The sequence below is a fragment of the Xiphias gladius genome, chromosome 24 (genome assembly GCF_016859285.1).
Source record: "Xiphias gladius isolate SHS-SW01 ecotype Sanya breed wild chromosome 24, ASM1685928v1, whole genome shotgun sequence".
Taxonomy (NCBI): domain Eukaryota; kingdom Metazoa; phylum Chordata; class Actinopteri; order Istiophoriformes; family Xiphiidae; genus Xiphias; species Xiphias gladius.
This window is the reverse complement of record NC_053423.1, coordinates 18,331,559-18,348,119: the sequence shown is the minus strand read 5'-3', so window position 1 is coordinate 18,348,119 and position 16,561 is coordinate 18,331,559. Positions and strand designations below refer to the sequence as shown.

At 39.2% G+C, this 16,561-nt stretch overlaps 1 protein-coding gene across 5 annotated transcripts in view; it reads right to left on the bottom strand.

Annotated features, from left to right (window-relative positions):
* Window positions 1–1,984: 1,984 nt before the first annotated feature.
* med30 (mediator complex subunit 30) overlaps window positions 1,985–16,561 on the bottom strand; it is a 36,883-nt gene continuing 22,306 nt past the window's right edge. For 4 of the 5 annotated variants that reach the window (XM_040120964.1, XM_040120966.1, XM_040120968.1 and 1 more), the window contains exon 5: window positions 15,009–15,398. In XM_040120964.1, coding sequence (XP_039976898.1) covers window positions 15,222–15,398 — 177 coding nt within the window. In that variant the 3' untranslated portion in view covers window positions 15,009–15,221. Of the gene's footprint in view, window positions 2,810–15,008; window positions 15,399–16,561 lie in introns of those variants that run through there. The other variant, XM_040120969.1, reaches the window with a different exon arrangement.

The following is a 16,561-nucleotide window of genomic DNA, read 5'->3' as shown; positions in this document are numbered from 1 at the left end:
CGTATTCCCCGGCTTATCTGTAACATAAAAGTGCTGCCACATGACTGTGTGAGTGTGCACATGCACTCAGATTTTAGCCCATGTTTCGTGTTTGTGTTGAACGCGGCTCTTTGAGAATTAGTCTCTTTCTAACTCCCGCTTTCTTTTCTCGCCTATAAATTAGACTTTTTTTCAAATTAAAATACAAAACACAGAGATAAAGAGTTATCCCTTGTTGAATTGGCTGGCTTCTTATAAAAGAAAAGGCTTTTCTTTATCAGGCATATCAAAGAAGGAAATCAGTCATAACTGGCCAAAAACACTCCGAGTAACGTAATTTTGATCCTACATTAAGGCTGCCGAGAACAAGCATTTCATCAACTTTTCCAACTTAAAGAACAACTTCTATCTCTGCTAATAATTGGAAAGGCTCCTGATGTGTCCCGGAATGTTAGAAGGAGATGGCGTTCGGGCAGTTCACGTCCAGTGAATAAATAGCCTTAAATGGTATAAAGGTAAGTGATAAGCTGCCCACAGTAAAAAAAAAAAAAAAAAGATGTGAATTTCATAGAAAACAGGCCTTTTTCAGGTATGAAGAAATTGGTTCCCAAACCTTTTGTTGATTACTTACAAACCGTCTGTCTGTACAAAGGTAGTGTTAGAACAAACGGTGTTACTACACCCTCTGATGCATTATTAGGACAATACTGTACTGCAGGAAGTAGTTCTGTATTTTGCGATCAGAATGGTGAGAAAGAGGCAAGTAAGGAAGGAAGACAGACTGGTTGGTCAGCAACACATCTGTGGGAACTTCTGCAACAGTGTTGGAACAAAGTTTCTGAACAATGTTTCATTTCCGTTGTAGAAAGAACGCCGTGAGAGGGTTCGGCTGCTTGATAGGTCAAAAAGTTAGATTAAATTTCGGATTTAAGATTCCATGATTCCTTTTTTAAAATCTTCGTTATATAATTGTTCTTTGCTTTAATTTCAGAGTACGAAGGTGTTCTAAAACTTGACCGGCAGTTTAAGTTAACAGGGGCTGTAGTTGAAAGTCAAAGTGGAGACTGGATGGGAAGATAAAGTCCATGTTTTCATTGGAGATGTGCCCACAGCTTTGATTGCAACATCATCTTTGCATGTGCAATATTGCACAATAAATGCAAGATGTGGTGGCAGTTTAGGCAGCATAAAAAACAGGAATTGGATGGGGCTGACTAGGATGTGTCACACAGCTGAATTGAATTATTTACTATGTTAAATTGTATATGCATTCGGTGGGGTCCAAAAGTCTGAGACCACTCTCCCATTGACATTTCCTCCATGTTTACCTGTTGTCTTAAGAAACTGAGTATAATGTCCATTTCCACAGCACTAATTCCATCAGTACCAAAAAGAGTCACAACAGGCAAACTGTGCATTTTTCCCCAAATGATATTAAGCCTCCATGAATGAAATTTTCACAGTAATAGTCTTGCAGCCCTCCTTTTATATATTAGAGGTATTATTTTAACGGGAAAACCCATCAGTAAGTGTTGAGCTTTGTTGACAGTAACTTAACATCAATGAAGAGCACATCAAAGAAGAAATGACTGGAATTAATTTGTACATGAAAACATTATTTCTGTTAAAAAAAAAGAGAAACTCAGAGCAGCACAGTGGTGAGTAAGACATGACTCTGTTGTAATAATGGAATTTGTGCTGTGAAAATGTACATTATACTAAATTTACCATGTGAGCTGTTATCGTAGGCTACAGATAATTCCTCCCCCCTCAACTTTTCTTCTTTTACCCAGCCTTTATTTGTTCGTGCCGGCCGCTCATCTGGCTATTATTGGAATACCAGCTTTAATATGAGAATTTACGGTAAATAGTTCTCAAGTTGTACTCTGAGGTAGGAGTGTGTTTAGTCCTAGGTTAACTTTTGATTCCTAACCGAAATGCTTCATAAATGCAGGCCAGATACTCAACTGACACAGTAATGTACAAAAAAAATGCAGCACAAAACAGCGTTGACGTTTTTAAAAAAAAAAAACACAGCAAAATTTATAGTTCAGCAGAGTCTTTAACGAAGCGTTATGACATGTCAAATCCAATCAGAGCAAAAAATTAATAAGTTTACATCAAACAAAAATAATCTGATGTTTATATTAAGTGTAAGATGATTTTGCCACAGTGTATGTCTTTTTATTAAAGTTCTCAGAGGCCATATAAAAACTTGTTAAATTTCGGACTTCAGACATTCCTAATACTAGGAAATGTAACAGATGTACAGAATATGAGGATTAAATATAATATATCAATGTGTCTCTACTGAGCTAGTACCTACAAATAGATAAAACATAATATATCAACTCTTCAGATTAAGTCAGTCATAAGGCTGACTGAATTGTAGAATATCGAGGTAGACAGAAGATTTTCTTTCATCGCCCACACTGATGTCACTAGCCCCCTCCTCCCTCCCTGTTTATTGTGTGCTGTCGTCTCACCTCACTGTGGTGTCAAGTCAATTTGCCTTCATTTGTCTCCTCTTGTTTTCCTTCTGTTGTTTCATGCCTTTTTCTTCAGCGAACGGGCTGATATTGCCAAAGTCCTCATGTCTTCTGTAAAGTGCAGCCTCAGCCAAACTGTGCTACCCTGTCACACGTCCAGTTAATGACCGTATTTGTCCGTTATTTGTCGTGAATGTGTGTGTATCTTATATGATTGAGTGTGTCGGTGTGTTTGTATGTGCTGCTCAGCTCCTGACAGCCAGCATGGAGTTGATCTCCCAGATGAGGTTGCGGAGTTGGTCCATGATCTGCTTCAGCTGCTGGTTCTTCTGCTTCAGCTTCTGCAAGAAAAATTACAGGAAGAGAGAAAAATCACATATTTTCAGATGCAAAAAAAAAAAAAAAAAAAAAAACAACAGATGTGAAAGTAAGACTACGTCAGTTAGCTGAAAAACACTCAGCTGAAACAATTAAACCACAGGTTTACGAGATCAAAAAAAAAAAAAAATCAAACAACAGACAAATCATTTCAAGAAACAAAGAAGCAATTGCATTTCCAGCAGGAAAAAAAAAAAAAAAAAAATCATGGCTCATGGTACTGGTATTGAAGTCCCACAGAGTCAGAGTCAAGCCGCCACTACGTTGTACTACTAAACAAGTTTTTCCCATCATCGCTACTTTGATGTCATGCTATCAAAACGTCTTATAATTCACACTTACTGTACTACTATAAATCCTTGTAAAATATAATTTACTTAACCAAACGACTGAGAAAAACTGATTCCAGATGTGAGTTACATTCCGAACGACTGAGCTGTTTTGCTGCTCACATGAGAAAATGAACATGGAGTTTTTGTCCAGCAGGAAGTCCCGGGACAAAGATATTTAAAGGTTCTGTTTCCTTTCTTCAAATTCAGCATTAGTCTAAGCTACCCTGAAAACAAGTAAACCAATGTTAAAATAACTGTTGTATTCAAGCACGGTACAGATATTTTGATGACATCTTGTTTAATGTCGGTTCTGTCATTGTTGAAAGGTTTCTATTTTTAAGTAGTGATTGAAAATGGAGACTATCGAGAGAGTCTACGGCCAGACTAGCAGCTCTGCGAGGCTGTACTCAGAGCCGTGCTTTGAGCTAAATGTGAAAGCCAGCGTCCGAACATGCTACCATGCTGACGTTTAGCACGTACTGCGTAATGTTTACCATTGTAATGTAGTGTGTTGGCAGGCTAACATTTGTTACTAAGCATTAAACACAAATTGCAGCTCAGAGTTATAGGAACGTAATTAGTTTAGCAGGTATTTGGTCATAAACCAAATTATTGGAAAACTAAGAATTTTGACCTGATGGTGGCGATAGATGAAAAGCTAAGGGATCACCAAAGTTTCTACAAATCATCCCGAGGAGGACCTGTTGTTACCTGTTTTTGAAGATTTACATCTTCAGGAGGAATGAAGAGCCTGGGGTTGAGTGCCATAGTATGTAAATCAAAGCCAAAAGACAGCACATAGCTGGTTTTGGTCTTTTCATGAGATTTGTTGAAAAATTCAGAATACTTTAACAGCATGCTCTGACTTTGTATTGGATGAAGATTAATAACCCTGAGAGCCACATTTAACTTCTGGTATTTCCTCCTCTCGCATACAATAGACAAAGTTTTCCCACCTGCCTGCTGACCTCTCCCCAAATACTCAGTACTTCAGTTAACTTAATCGATCCTCGCCTCCGCTAATTGCTAAACTAACACATCCGGCCTGGTTCAGGGGTGTCCAGGTACGTCACAGAGGAGCAAACAACCCAATCTCCCTGTCAGTCACTGAGGGCTTTGTCCGCCAATTGCCTCTGAATGTTCTATCAAGATCTCTTAAATCAACAGCTGCCATGGACTGAAGTACCTCATTGCCCAAGCTTTATACATATATAAACAAATAATGGCTCTCGAGTTGCTGCTGATGCTGCTGCTTCTGCTGCTGCTGCTGTTGTTGCTGCTGCTGCTGGAGAGTCAGAATAAAAGCAGGTACAACTGCCAAATGTGTGCTGCCTTTGAACAGGTAACTCAGGCAAAATATCTACATTTGGAGGTTTGGGCAAATTTAGTAACAGTAGTACATCAGAGCTTCTTGCTCAGCTTCTTTTCCTCTGATAGATAGCAAGAGAGAGAGAGAGAGAGGGCGAACAACTCCTTCACTCAGCTACTGTATCTGCAGTGCAGTGAAATCTATTAAGATTAAATCCATCTCACTCTCTCGGTAACACTCCTTTAGCCATGACTAATTACCAGCCATTTTTGCAACGCAGATAACACCTTGAGCAATCGATTTCACACAGCTCCCTTAATATCAACTGTTTAGCTGATTGTCCTTGAAGATATTCCAGAGTGGAACATTTGGAAGCCTTCCAGTCTCTCTCTCTTGGGGGCTCTCACTGCCTCTCAAGCTCTCTCACTTTTTTCTCTTCTCTTTCTCCCTCTTTCAATCTCTCTCTTCAACTTTTACTTTGATTCTGAGAGTGTGTGTGTGTGTGTGTGTGTGTGTGTGTGTGTGTGTGTGTGTGTGTGTGTGTGTGTGTGTTCAAAGGATATGCCTCTTTACTCTGACAAGCAGGTCTTGAAATAACTCAACATTTACTCCGAATTAATTAAATGATACTTTGAGCCTCTGTAATTTCAGTCTTTTTAAACAAAGAATACAAAACCGGTCCTTTTTTTTTAAGCTGAACTTTTTTTTTTTTTTTTTAACATGAAGCTTTAAAAAGATTTGCATCTGTAGATATATTTTTCATTGCAGTTTTTGAGTGTAAATTTGGCTTCAAAGTCAAAATTTTCTTATTTCTGAATCCAGATTCTTCCACAAAAATCTACTCTCTGCTTTCTTTGAAACTAGAAATGAAATTCCACAGTTTTTCACAGCAGAACAAGACTACAGAGTCAGCGAAGCCTTCACGGCGCGTTCATTATGAAAAGCTCGCTGGCATATCTTGATATATGAATAACACAACTGCTATTATCACAGAAATGACTGCCACCTCGGGGAGATATAATTCCATTCATAACCTCATAATTAGCATAACTCATCTTTCACACCTATAATACAATGTTTTGGAAAAGGGTATACTAGAGAGAACAAAACAGAGGAAGGGAGCTCTGAACATTCCACCTTTTCTGTCTGAATTGCAAGGCTTTTACACAAACATACACACACAAGAACACCCCTTCAGGAATCGAGCTGATGCACTCCCTTATTTCTTGGCCTGCCACTCAATGGCCTGGCCCCGCAATAATGTTTCGATGCCTTTTCAATCCGCAGTAGGCCTCTTCTGACATGCTCCGGCACTGCGTCGGCCGCGGCAGGGTGGCCAGTCAACAACTCATGAAAGTAAACAAGGAAGCGCTGTCTCCAAAGGCCTCCTGCTGACTGGCAGACTGCCTACCTGCTTCATATAACCTGGAAAGGCTGGCAGATGTCGGAGCATCGGCGGAGAAGAGAACGGAAAAGCACGCTGACCTGAGATAAAGTGGAAATGGGGATTGACACACACACAGAGGAGATGCAGTGAGACACCGTGAGCTAAAAATGCCTGTACCTGAGTTGCTGGGAGTGTGCAGCTATGCAAGTGTTTGTTCCGGTGTGTATGTCTGTGTGTGAACTTGTGTGTGTGAGGGTCAAAATGTGAGCATGAGGGTGTGACTGCAGATGAAAATGTCTCTGTGCTTTTTGGGTTGTTTTTGTGTGTGTGTGTGTGTGTGTGTGTGTGTGTGTGTTAGGGATGCACTGATTTGATCAACAAAATATGCATCAGCACCGATACTGATCTTATTAAACAGAACGGGTATCAGCCAAGATTGACCGATCCACAGTTTTCTGTTTTGCTCGTTTCATTTGCTAGAATAAGCTAACGTTAATAAAGGCTGCAACTAATGACAACTGTTATTATTGATTAATCTATGGATTACTTTTACAAATAGTCATTTCATCTATGAAATATTGGAAAATTGTGGAAAAAGCCCATAACAATTTCCCAATATCTTCGAACTATTTATTTTCTCTGACTGAAAATGTATATAAATATAAAACAGAAAAAAGCATAATATCCTTACATTTGACAATATGGAACAGCGAATGTTGAGCATTTTTCCTTAAAAGAAATTGTTGAGAATTTTTTCTGTCGATCGACTAATCAGTTCAGCAGTACTGCTGGTGCTATGTCACCTCCTGCATGTGCTTTAGAGAAAAATGCATTTTAATGTGAATGCAGCATTAGAGATTTCCTGTGAAACTGGAAGTTTTGACAAAGACATTTACTGCTGGCTACCATTAGCTAAGATTTACTGCACATACTTTTTTAGATTTATTTATTGACAGGTTGTTTTTTTTTTTTTTTTTAATCACAGATTTGAAATGATAACCATCAATAACCAGGAGGTTTGGTGAAGAGCTAAAGTCTTTTCCTTTACCTGCCACGTGAACAGACAAATGAAAGAGAGAGCGGCACCGACTCTGATCACCATTTGTTACAGCAGCTCAATGCTGTTGGTATGTTCTGTATCTGTCAACAGCTTCGAATGTAACCAGCATTACAATCTCATGTTACCTTACATATAGAGGAATGACAGAGGTTTAAGTTCAAATAAAAAGACCACTGGTATCGGTACTCGATAATCAGCAGATACCCAATGTTTAGGATTTGTCTCGAGGGACCAAAATTGAGATCAGTGTATCCCTAGTCTGTGTATTTACCAGAATTAATGTGTATGGACATGTGAATGCCTAATATGTGTGTGCAGGTGTGTGTGTGTGTGTGTGTGTGTGTGTGTTTTTGTAATCTGAGAGCTGGAAGAGAAGGTCATGTAAACTAACAGTGTCCAACCGCAGGGAGCTCTGAGGTGCCCTTACAGCACATCTGGGCAGAGGACAGTCCAGGGTGAGATCTGTTTTTCAAACACAGTCTTGTTGCGAGATTAAACCTTGTTGGCAGCGGGGGGGGGTAAAAAAGGGAAACTGATTCCAGTCCCTGTAACTTCTGCTAAGCATGATGGACATGTCACAGTACCCGTATTTGCTGTAACTGATTCATATCCAATCATATTTTTTTTTTTAAAAGTTGCTTATGATGATAGTGTAACTACAGTCATACGCACTTTGACATAAATTCATTTTGCTCTAACAACCGGCCTTGACGCTGTGTTATCAGATGTCATTTCCAGTTAATCTACAACACCTTGAATGTGGAATGTGATGTGGTTGCATCCTATTACAGAGGAAGGATTTTGATAATCTTTTTATTTTATCGGACAAAAATGGCAATTATTTGAAGATTCTGGCTTCACAAAAGTGAAGATTTGCTGCTTTTCTGTGTTTTATATTATTTCAAGTTGAATATCTGAGTTATTTAGAGAAAGCAAGACATCTGAAGATGCCCCCTTTGGCGCTTCGTGAAAGGTATTTTTCTCTCTTTTTTTTGACATTTTACAGACTAAAAAATTAATTGGAAAAATAATTAATATATTACCCGGTGATGAAAATGTTTCTAAAAGGAGCTAATAGTCACTAATTGCCCTAACTGCTTTCATTGTGTCTGTTTGATTTATTTACCAATGCATTTTTGTTTCTAATTAACACATTACTGTGCAGCACTTTAGTTAACATTTGTTGTTTTTTTTAAATGAACCCGATAATTAAACCTTTTTTTCATGTTTTAATCATGTTAACCTCTACATTTCAGCTCTCAGATGTCTCAGTTGTTTGTTAATGGTCTGTAAATTGGTGGGTTTCGCGGTTTATCTAAAGGGACCCTCTCACGTATTCCTTTGTACTCCGCTGTTGCTTTAGGAAGATCCTATGCGGTACAGAGTCACAGGCTAGGCAAAATCCATTACGGTATAACTCAGTATCTTGACGACATCTGATGCCTTGTTCACCGTCAACTTTAAAACAACCCCATTATCTTGGATCAGAGATGGGTAGTGTATATCTGAGAAATGGTTACGTGTACAAGGGAAGGACCAGTGGTTCCATCATTAGCCGAAGCCTTTTAAAACAGAATAATTGGAAAAGGGACAGAGAAGCCTTTTCTCTACCAGGACAGATGATTGTTTGTTTGAAATGACATGTGTAAAGGGCTGTTACTCCATCTCTTCCATCCTTCTCTACTTCTCCTTGTCCGCCTTTCTCTGATTCCCTTCATCATGCTCCCTTTCTCCCCTACTCGTCCAAATCAGATCAAAGAGGCTGTTCTCAGTAGAAAGTGGAAAGATATAAATTTAAAAAAAAAAAAAAAAAAGAAGAATTTTTCATTGAAATCACTTTATTAAAATTCTGCTCCACTGAAACTTTAGAGAAGCTCCAGCTACTGTATCTCTGCTTGTCATGTGAAGACAGATCCTGGCTCAGGCCACCAAAAGAAATTCCCTGACCTGAAATCCATTAGTCACAAAATATATTCAGACGAGGTAAGCTTTGCAGGCCCATTGGGGATTGCTTTCAATTACAAGTGAATAGATGTTTTCAACTTCAACACATCACTGCTTGACAGTCATTCAGTGACACATCGGATGCAACACCTCAGCACATCATCATAACCTGTAAATACTTGGGATTTCTCAAATGTATCAAACAACAGGGCGTTTGTTAATTGGCATCTCCATGTTAGCTAATTCAGTTGCTTTATCTCACCATTAAAGTCAACTGGGGTTTTTTTTTGATCCATTAGACATTATAAAAAAATCAAGCTAATCTTGTAATTATATTATTATATGAATAAGATGAGGTATTCATCTGCTTTTTAGCCATTTAACCCATTTCATCTACGATTAAAAACATGACCAACAAGATCTCCCAGCACATTAAGAACCCTAGCGTTGCTTTTTGATGAGGGGCTTTGAGATAATGGTGAGGAAGAAACGACTTAGATATAAATATTCGCGCACACACACACACACACACACACACACACACACACACACACACACACACACACACACACACACACACACACACACACACACACACACACACACAAGCAGGAAGAGAGAGGGGGAATATAGCAAGTAGAGCGAAAACGTGCCTTCACTCAGGATTCCTCTGCTAATCCGCCCTGACGCTGGCGACTCAAATCGCAGCTTTGACTCTGACGGATCTGGCTGGGAATTACAAGTGTAAGTGTCTGTGAGTGAGGAGGAGGGATTAGGGAGGGGAGAGGAGAGGAGAGAAAGTGTAAAAGGAAGACAGGAGGATTGGAGAGGAAGGAAGAAGAGACGCAAAGAGTTGAGAGTAAAGAAAAAGAAAGGAGGACAAAGAGGGAATACATATACATATACATACACATATATACATACATGTACATACACATACACACACACATACATACATGTACATACACATACACATACATACATGTACATACACATACACATATATACATACATGTACATACACATACACATATATACATACATGTACATACACATACACATACATACATACATACATGTACATACACATACACATACATACATACATACATGTACATACACATACACATGTACGTACATACACATACACATGTACGTACATACACATACACATGTACGTACATACACATACATACATACACATACATACATATGTGTGTGCATATGTATCTCATCATTGGTCACATATGAGGCAGTTCAAACCTCCATCCACACACTCAGTACCCTCTGCTCTACTTTAAAATGCCTTGGATTACCGAAGCAAAAACTGTTTTGACTTTTCACATGGTTTACGAAGGCTGAAGCAAAACCCCTTGCTGTCCACAGACAGTAAGATACAGTTTCTTGGCAGACAGGCAAGTCAATTTTAATTAAATTCTATGGTTTATAATAAATGTGACAAAAAAAGGAGTCTCAGCTATGTGGGAAGGTGCTTTTCCAGAAACCAGTGATCCCCTAAATTATGCAAAAATGACACTTGTCCTCAAGAAAATGCAACTCCCTATTAGGCAGAAAAAACAAACCAAACTCATGGGGCCAACATTTTTAATAAGGAGTAACAGCTGTCAAAATTGATTTTGTAGGTATGCATGCATTTCTTTCAATGAGCGAGAACTGTTGACCTCATCCACACGCACTTGATACAACTTCTCATAAAGTCTGAATTCAAACGTACAACCCCTTTCACAAGTGTTCATTATATTGTTGCCTTACATGTATATCAGCCAAATTACCTGTATAATATTAAAAGGAAATGTTCGCTGTGCCGCCTACACATAAGCTTTCCAAATAACAGGGGAGAGTGAGCTTAATATTCACAACACGTCCACATCAGGACTAACAAACCTACCTGAGCAGTGCGTGCTAGCACTAAAAGGGAGAACAAACACCACCACGACTTTATTGGACACTGCCCCCAGTTTATCACAGTGAAGCTAGAGGCCCCATATCTTAACTATATTGCTCAATTGGTAAAGTCATGTGTAAGCTACAGAATGAAGTCATATCTCTATGCAGTCCCACTTTCACATTTTGCTGTACGAGTAAAATCTAAGCAAAAAAAAAAAAAAATCAGGCTCCAACTAGTAGTTACATATACCCCTGTACTGCCTGACTGATCTTAGTCAAACATGTTTCAATGCTGGCAGCAAACATGGGAGCAAATCCAATGATTTTAGCCGTGCAAGGTAATACAGCATTACATGTATCTGTTCACACTACGTAATACCTGCAGCAGTTACTTCATAGTTAATTTAAAATTAGTAAGCATGATTTTGAAAGTGGCACAGATAACCGTGAATGCCCCAAGACTGCACTTCAGCATGACATGAGAGCATGTGTACTAAAAATGTTCGACTAAAGTGAAAAGTCAATTTAAGAGAAACACATTGGCCCCTCTGAGGAAACTTGTAAAAAGCACATGTGAGTTGGAGGTAAGTAAGCTGCTTACTGCTCTCTGCCCTGCCTTGGGAAACCTGTGATGCTGAGTGGGCCCTGGTTTACCATCTGACAGTATACCCACAGGGAGCCGGGCCAAGTAGCTTTAATTTGCCTGACATCAGTTAAGAAAGCCTTAATTGACTTTATAAACTTTATGGCTTTTTCTCAACGGGAAGGTTTAAGTGCCAGTGTATTCTGTGTTTGGCATGGGCTTCCCCAGGGGAATGAAGCCCTTTAAAGGGATTTTGAAAGCAGATAAAAGCTTTCTCTTGCAGGGGTGGCAGAAATACAATAGCCATGTTGTCATCCTTGCATACACCTACCAACGGGGTGCTTTCAATATGTCCTCGGCATTGAGGTGGAAAGCCTGCAGTGTCAGCCGACTGTTGCAGAACGGGTGCAATCGATTTAGCCGTTTAGAAGTATCTGAGGCTAGGCACCCCGTCGCTCTCTCCTAAGCACTTGAGTCTCTGCCAGGTAGCCCCATCGATTGGGCTTTCCTTTGTGATTTGGTTCCCAGTGATAATAAATGAGGGACAAGAAGGTTGGAGTGTTGTTGCTTTAAAACCAACCATGGGCAACCATGCAAGTAACTTAACCATCAGCAAAATTGCACATCAGAGCAAAATATAAGGAATACAGCAGCATTTACTGCACAAGTTACATGTTAATTACGTTTTTTGCAGACCCAAGCACATACAATAAGCTCTTGTACCTTAGTGCATATAGCATCTAAGTAAGTGATAAGGAGAATGAAATTCAAATCACAACGTTGTGGGTTTCAAAATGTACTGACTGCATATGTATGATCCTTTCAAGCACGGGCAAACAGACATAAAGCCTGACGGTACAGGTAGAGCCCAACAAATTTAAGATTTGTGACCAATACCATATAAACCAATATTTTGTTTTCACATAAACACGTGTAACATTTGTCTCCTTTCTGTCTTTCTGTCTCCTCCAAATTTTATTGAAATTATTAATTACTAATTAAAAAGTTGTGTGGACAGCTGAACAATAAACTTTACTTTCAAAGATGACAGGAAAAGGAATGATGGCAGTAAATTCTTAACACTAAACTTTCCTAGTCATAACATTGTTGTTGTTAGTATAAATTAACACAACAAATATCTTTAAAATTTGAATGAACAAAAGTAAGTGTAGGGAAATAGTTTAAATAGTGATTGACAATATTGAAAACTGACTTTTTCCCTGAGGACTAAGAGGGAGACTTAGATAATGGGATGGATCTTCCTCAGTGCAAACGAGGCTTGTTATATCAGAAACTGGATGAAATCAAGGACAATGTGGACAAAACTGAGTAGGAAATCTACCATATACCCCACTGGGTAACCAGTTTTGTTCATTTTTCTTAAAGCAAAAACTGTATAAGTTGTTAAAAATAAAAAATGCCTAAATTGCAGCAATTTTTACAATTTCTATTTGCACATCACCCAACATATATGACAATACCTAAATAACTATGACATGTTGAAATGTGCCAATAAAATTATACTGCAGTCAGTCAACCCCTAGTTACAGATTAGACTCTGTATTAGTCAGAATTAAACAGTGTCAAACGGCTGAGGCTTCCTGTTCAATCTGTTTAATTAGAGGTTTCCCCTTTTTTGACATATGTGCTACTAACTAGTTTAGCTTATGGCAGAGACTACAGACGAAAGTAGAGCAGATCTTGAAAGCAGCTGCAGAGAGTGGCGGCTGCTTGAAGGCTTGCTTGGAGAGCTGATTTGTAGACTAGAGCAGATGATTTGGGAGCATATGTGCATGTATTTGTTTATCATTGCGTTTGTGTGTACTGTTGGTATGATTGTCCGTGTTCTGTGCACTTGTATGTTTGTGCTCGTGTGTGCGTGCATGTATGTGACCGCTGAGAGCTTGAAGCCAGCATTTCCAGAATGATACCCCACCGTCTCAATCTCAGAGCAGACAGGACATCTGTCTTTCATCTCTCTCTGATGTCTGTCAGGGGCCTATATCATCTGAGGCCAAGCTGAACACATCCTCTCAAACTCTAACATTACAGTGGAGAGTTCCTAGGAGGTTGAAAAAACAAAACAAACTTTAATTTAAATGTTCTTCAGGTGCCAACAACAGTTCTTCAGACGTCAAAAGCATCTTGTGACTCAGTGATGTGTTAAATTGGTAAAATCAATCACGCACTTAAAATCAGCTCCCCTATGGTACCTCTCCAACGAAGTAATATTGGTTCTAATTACCTCTATCGTTTTAAGAGTGAAGGCAGTGGTTGGGGGGAAGTGGAAAAAGAGTCAGACAGGCAGATTTCTGGAAAGATAAAAGAGAGGTGATTCCAATTTAAAGCCTTCAATCCACTCAGAGGAGATGTTTTTTTTATTGAGTGCAAGTAAGATTTGAGGTTGAAAGGAGAACAAGCATGTTACTTGTGCTTCTTCCTCGTCAAAACTCTAATAGACTGTTCACATACACGCATGGCAGTTTCTCGTGCACAGATGTAAACATTTATGCCAAGCACTTGAGCAAGCGGCTCTCCGTTTGCTAAATAAAAAGTAGAATGAAAAGTGATGACAGGATTTGAAGCAAACAACCATTGCAGGCTTTAAGGTGACGCAACAAGCCCTCTGGCAGTCACAGTACCGATCCTCAATCAGCTCTGAACCCCAAACTCTGACTACAGATAAATCTTGAAACAAATGCACCTTATTTGACCATCAGGTCTATGTAATTCACTACAACACTATATACTTCACTATATACTATAACGATAACATTAGATAAGCACCAACCTAGAGAATTGTGACGTTTTCTCACTGAATCAGTCTCATTGACCCAAAAATATATCTTGAGATTAGCTGAGCCACAAACATAAATAACTGGGGGGGGGGGGGGCTAGCTTGCTAGCCAAGTTTGACGTGAACTAAACACAACACATCTGTCATGTCGTTGGTGTTGAAAATATTTTCAGATAAAATAATCAAAGTAGGCTTCAACCACTGGTTTCTCAGACAGTGTACCGTGGGAGCAGACCTCGGGCCAGATGCATGAAACTCTGTGCATATTCACGACTTTGTGTACGCACAAAGACAGAAATGTGCATACGCATTCATTTCGTCCGATTTATAAAGCCACACATATGCCTGATTCTCTTTTATAAATCTCAATCACTGTGGAAATGGGTGCATGTGCACACGCTACATATCCACTCCCACAATTATCCATAAATGGTTGTAGAAACGCACGACTGTGGCTATTTATAATACCTGTATGACTAATTCATCACATGTAACTGTGAACGACTGTCGCAGTAATATTTCAATCATCATTATTAAACATCACAAGGATGATCAGTGATTAATCTATAGAGCTCATATTGAAACAGACATAGGATCAAATGGATTCAGATTCAGGATCAAATGGAAAGATCATTAACAGGTAAGTAATGGCTCAAATGTAAATCAAAAGAAATGATAAAATTCATCGCTATAAATCATTTTAAACTAAGTTTATTAATGCACTTCTGAGTCACATTTTACAGAACGCCGGGTGGACTGCAAAATAATAACACAATCAGTGAAATTGGAAAAAACCTAAACAAACAATGTTTTAACTACAAAATTACATCTGTCACCTTCTATTTCATGTCCACCTCATCGTTTCACCTCGCCTGAAGTAAGCATGAGGTGTGCACATTCTCACTGCACATTGTTCTTTTATAAATACCACCTATACATCTGGGCCCTGGTGTGCAGCAGAATTTTGTCCATAAATACCTTGTTCAACTTTTTCACGTCTGAATTCTGCATTTGCAAACAAAATGAAAAAAGTACTGGACAAGTGAAAAGTAAAGTCAGTGTCCTTCATGGCTTTCGCTGCTCACACCAGCCAGTGGGGAGATGGTGAATTCATCAGACAGTGGCTGGCAGTTGCAAGATATTTTCCTTTGATTAGTGCGAAGTTGTTGGGCAACCATTGTTCTGCACCAAAGCTGAGTGTGGCAGAACTGCACCCAAATGCAAAAGGAAAACTGAATAGAGACACCAAAAGAGAGACAGAAAAAACATGTTCAATAAATAAGGGTGAGGATTTTCCACAGTGGACAAAGAGGAGGACAAAGACAAGGTTTTTGCACCAATGCAGAGGTGGCATTACTTTCACTGAACTAGCAACTAATAAGGGCGTAAGGCTCTGCAACGTGCGTGTTAAAACTCAAGGACACATACTGTACACTGTGCTTTGATGAGAATCATTGAATTCTAACAAAACAGTGTTTGCTTACACTGAAAACTCCGCCAGATACTTTTAATTGGGAACAATTCATTGGCTGAGCACCAGTTCCAATACATACAGTGGTGAACATGTTACACTGGTGTTAGTACATAAGCCTTGGAGAAAAGCCAAGGACCCCAACCTCCTCCACAGAGACTCAGACTGGAGATTGCGGTAAGAAGTGAGGAGGAAGTCAGCGTTTGTTTCAGTCAATTCACTACACAATCCCACTACCTCTATCTACTGCGCCACATTTACTACAAATGCCACCTCAGTACAAACCCCTGTTTCAGCCATCATCTTTCACATAGGATCCGGTAACATCAAATATTAACAAAAAACATCTCTCCCTACTGGAGCCGTTGGTCCTTTACTTGAACTTACCTCTGTTTGGTGTCTATGCAAATCTGCATCCTACGTTTCTCTTCCTCTTAAAAGCAGTCTCGTAAGAATCAGAAAAATAAAATGCTTTCCTTGATGTACCATTTACTTATGCAAGTGACCTACCTAGACCACAAAAAGCAAATTACGAGCACAATACAACCTGAGCCAAAAAAAAAAAAAAAGGCTCTCAACTTACATCATGCCTTTCTTTCATGTAAACAATGGACCTAAACACCACACCACAGCACAGTTACACAACAGTTGTTTTTTTTTTTTAAACTCTGCACCTCTAATTGCTTACATAGCTCTTAAACACTGTAACACAAAGCAGAAATAATTGGTGTTGCACTTGACATTAAACGCAACAAAATGCTAGGGGAAAACACGTCTTCAAAAAAGCAGCTCTGATTCCTCCTCCACAAGAGCTTTGTGGCTACACTGGCCTTCTGACCCCAGCAAAACAATTAAAAAGCCCGTGGCATACAGAGAACCTCTAATGGGCCACATATGAGGTTGCTAATAATACAGAGGTACGAG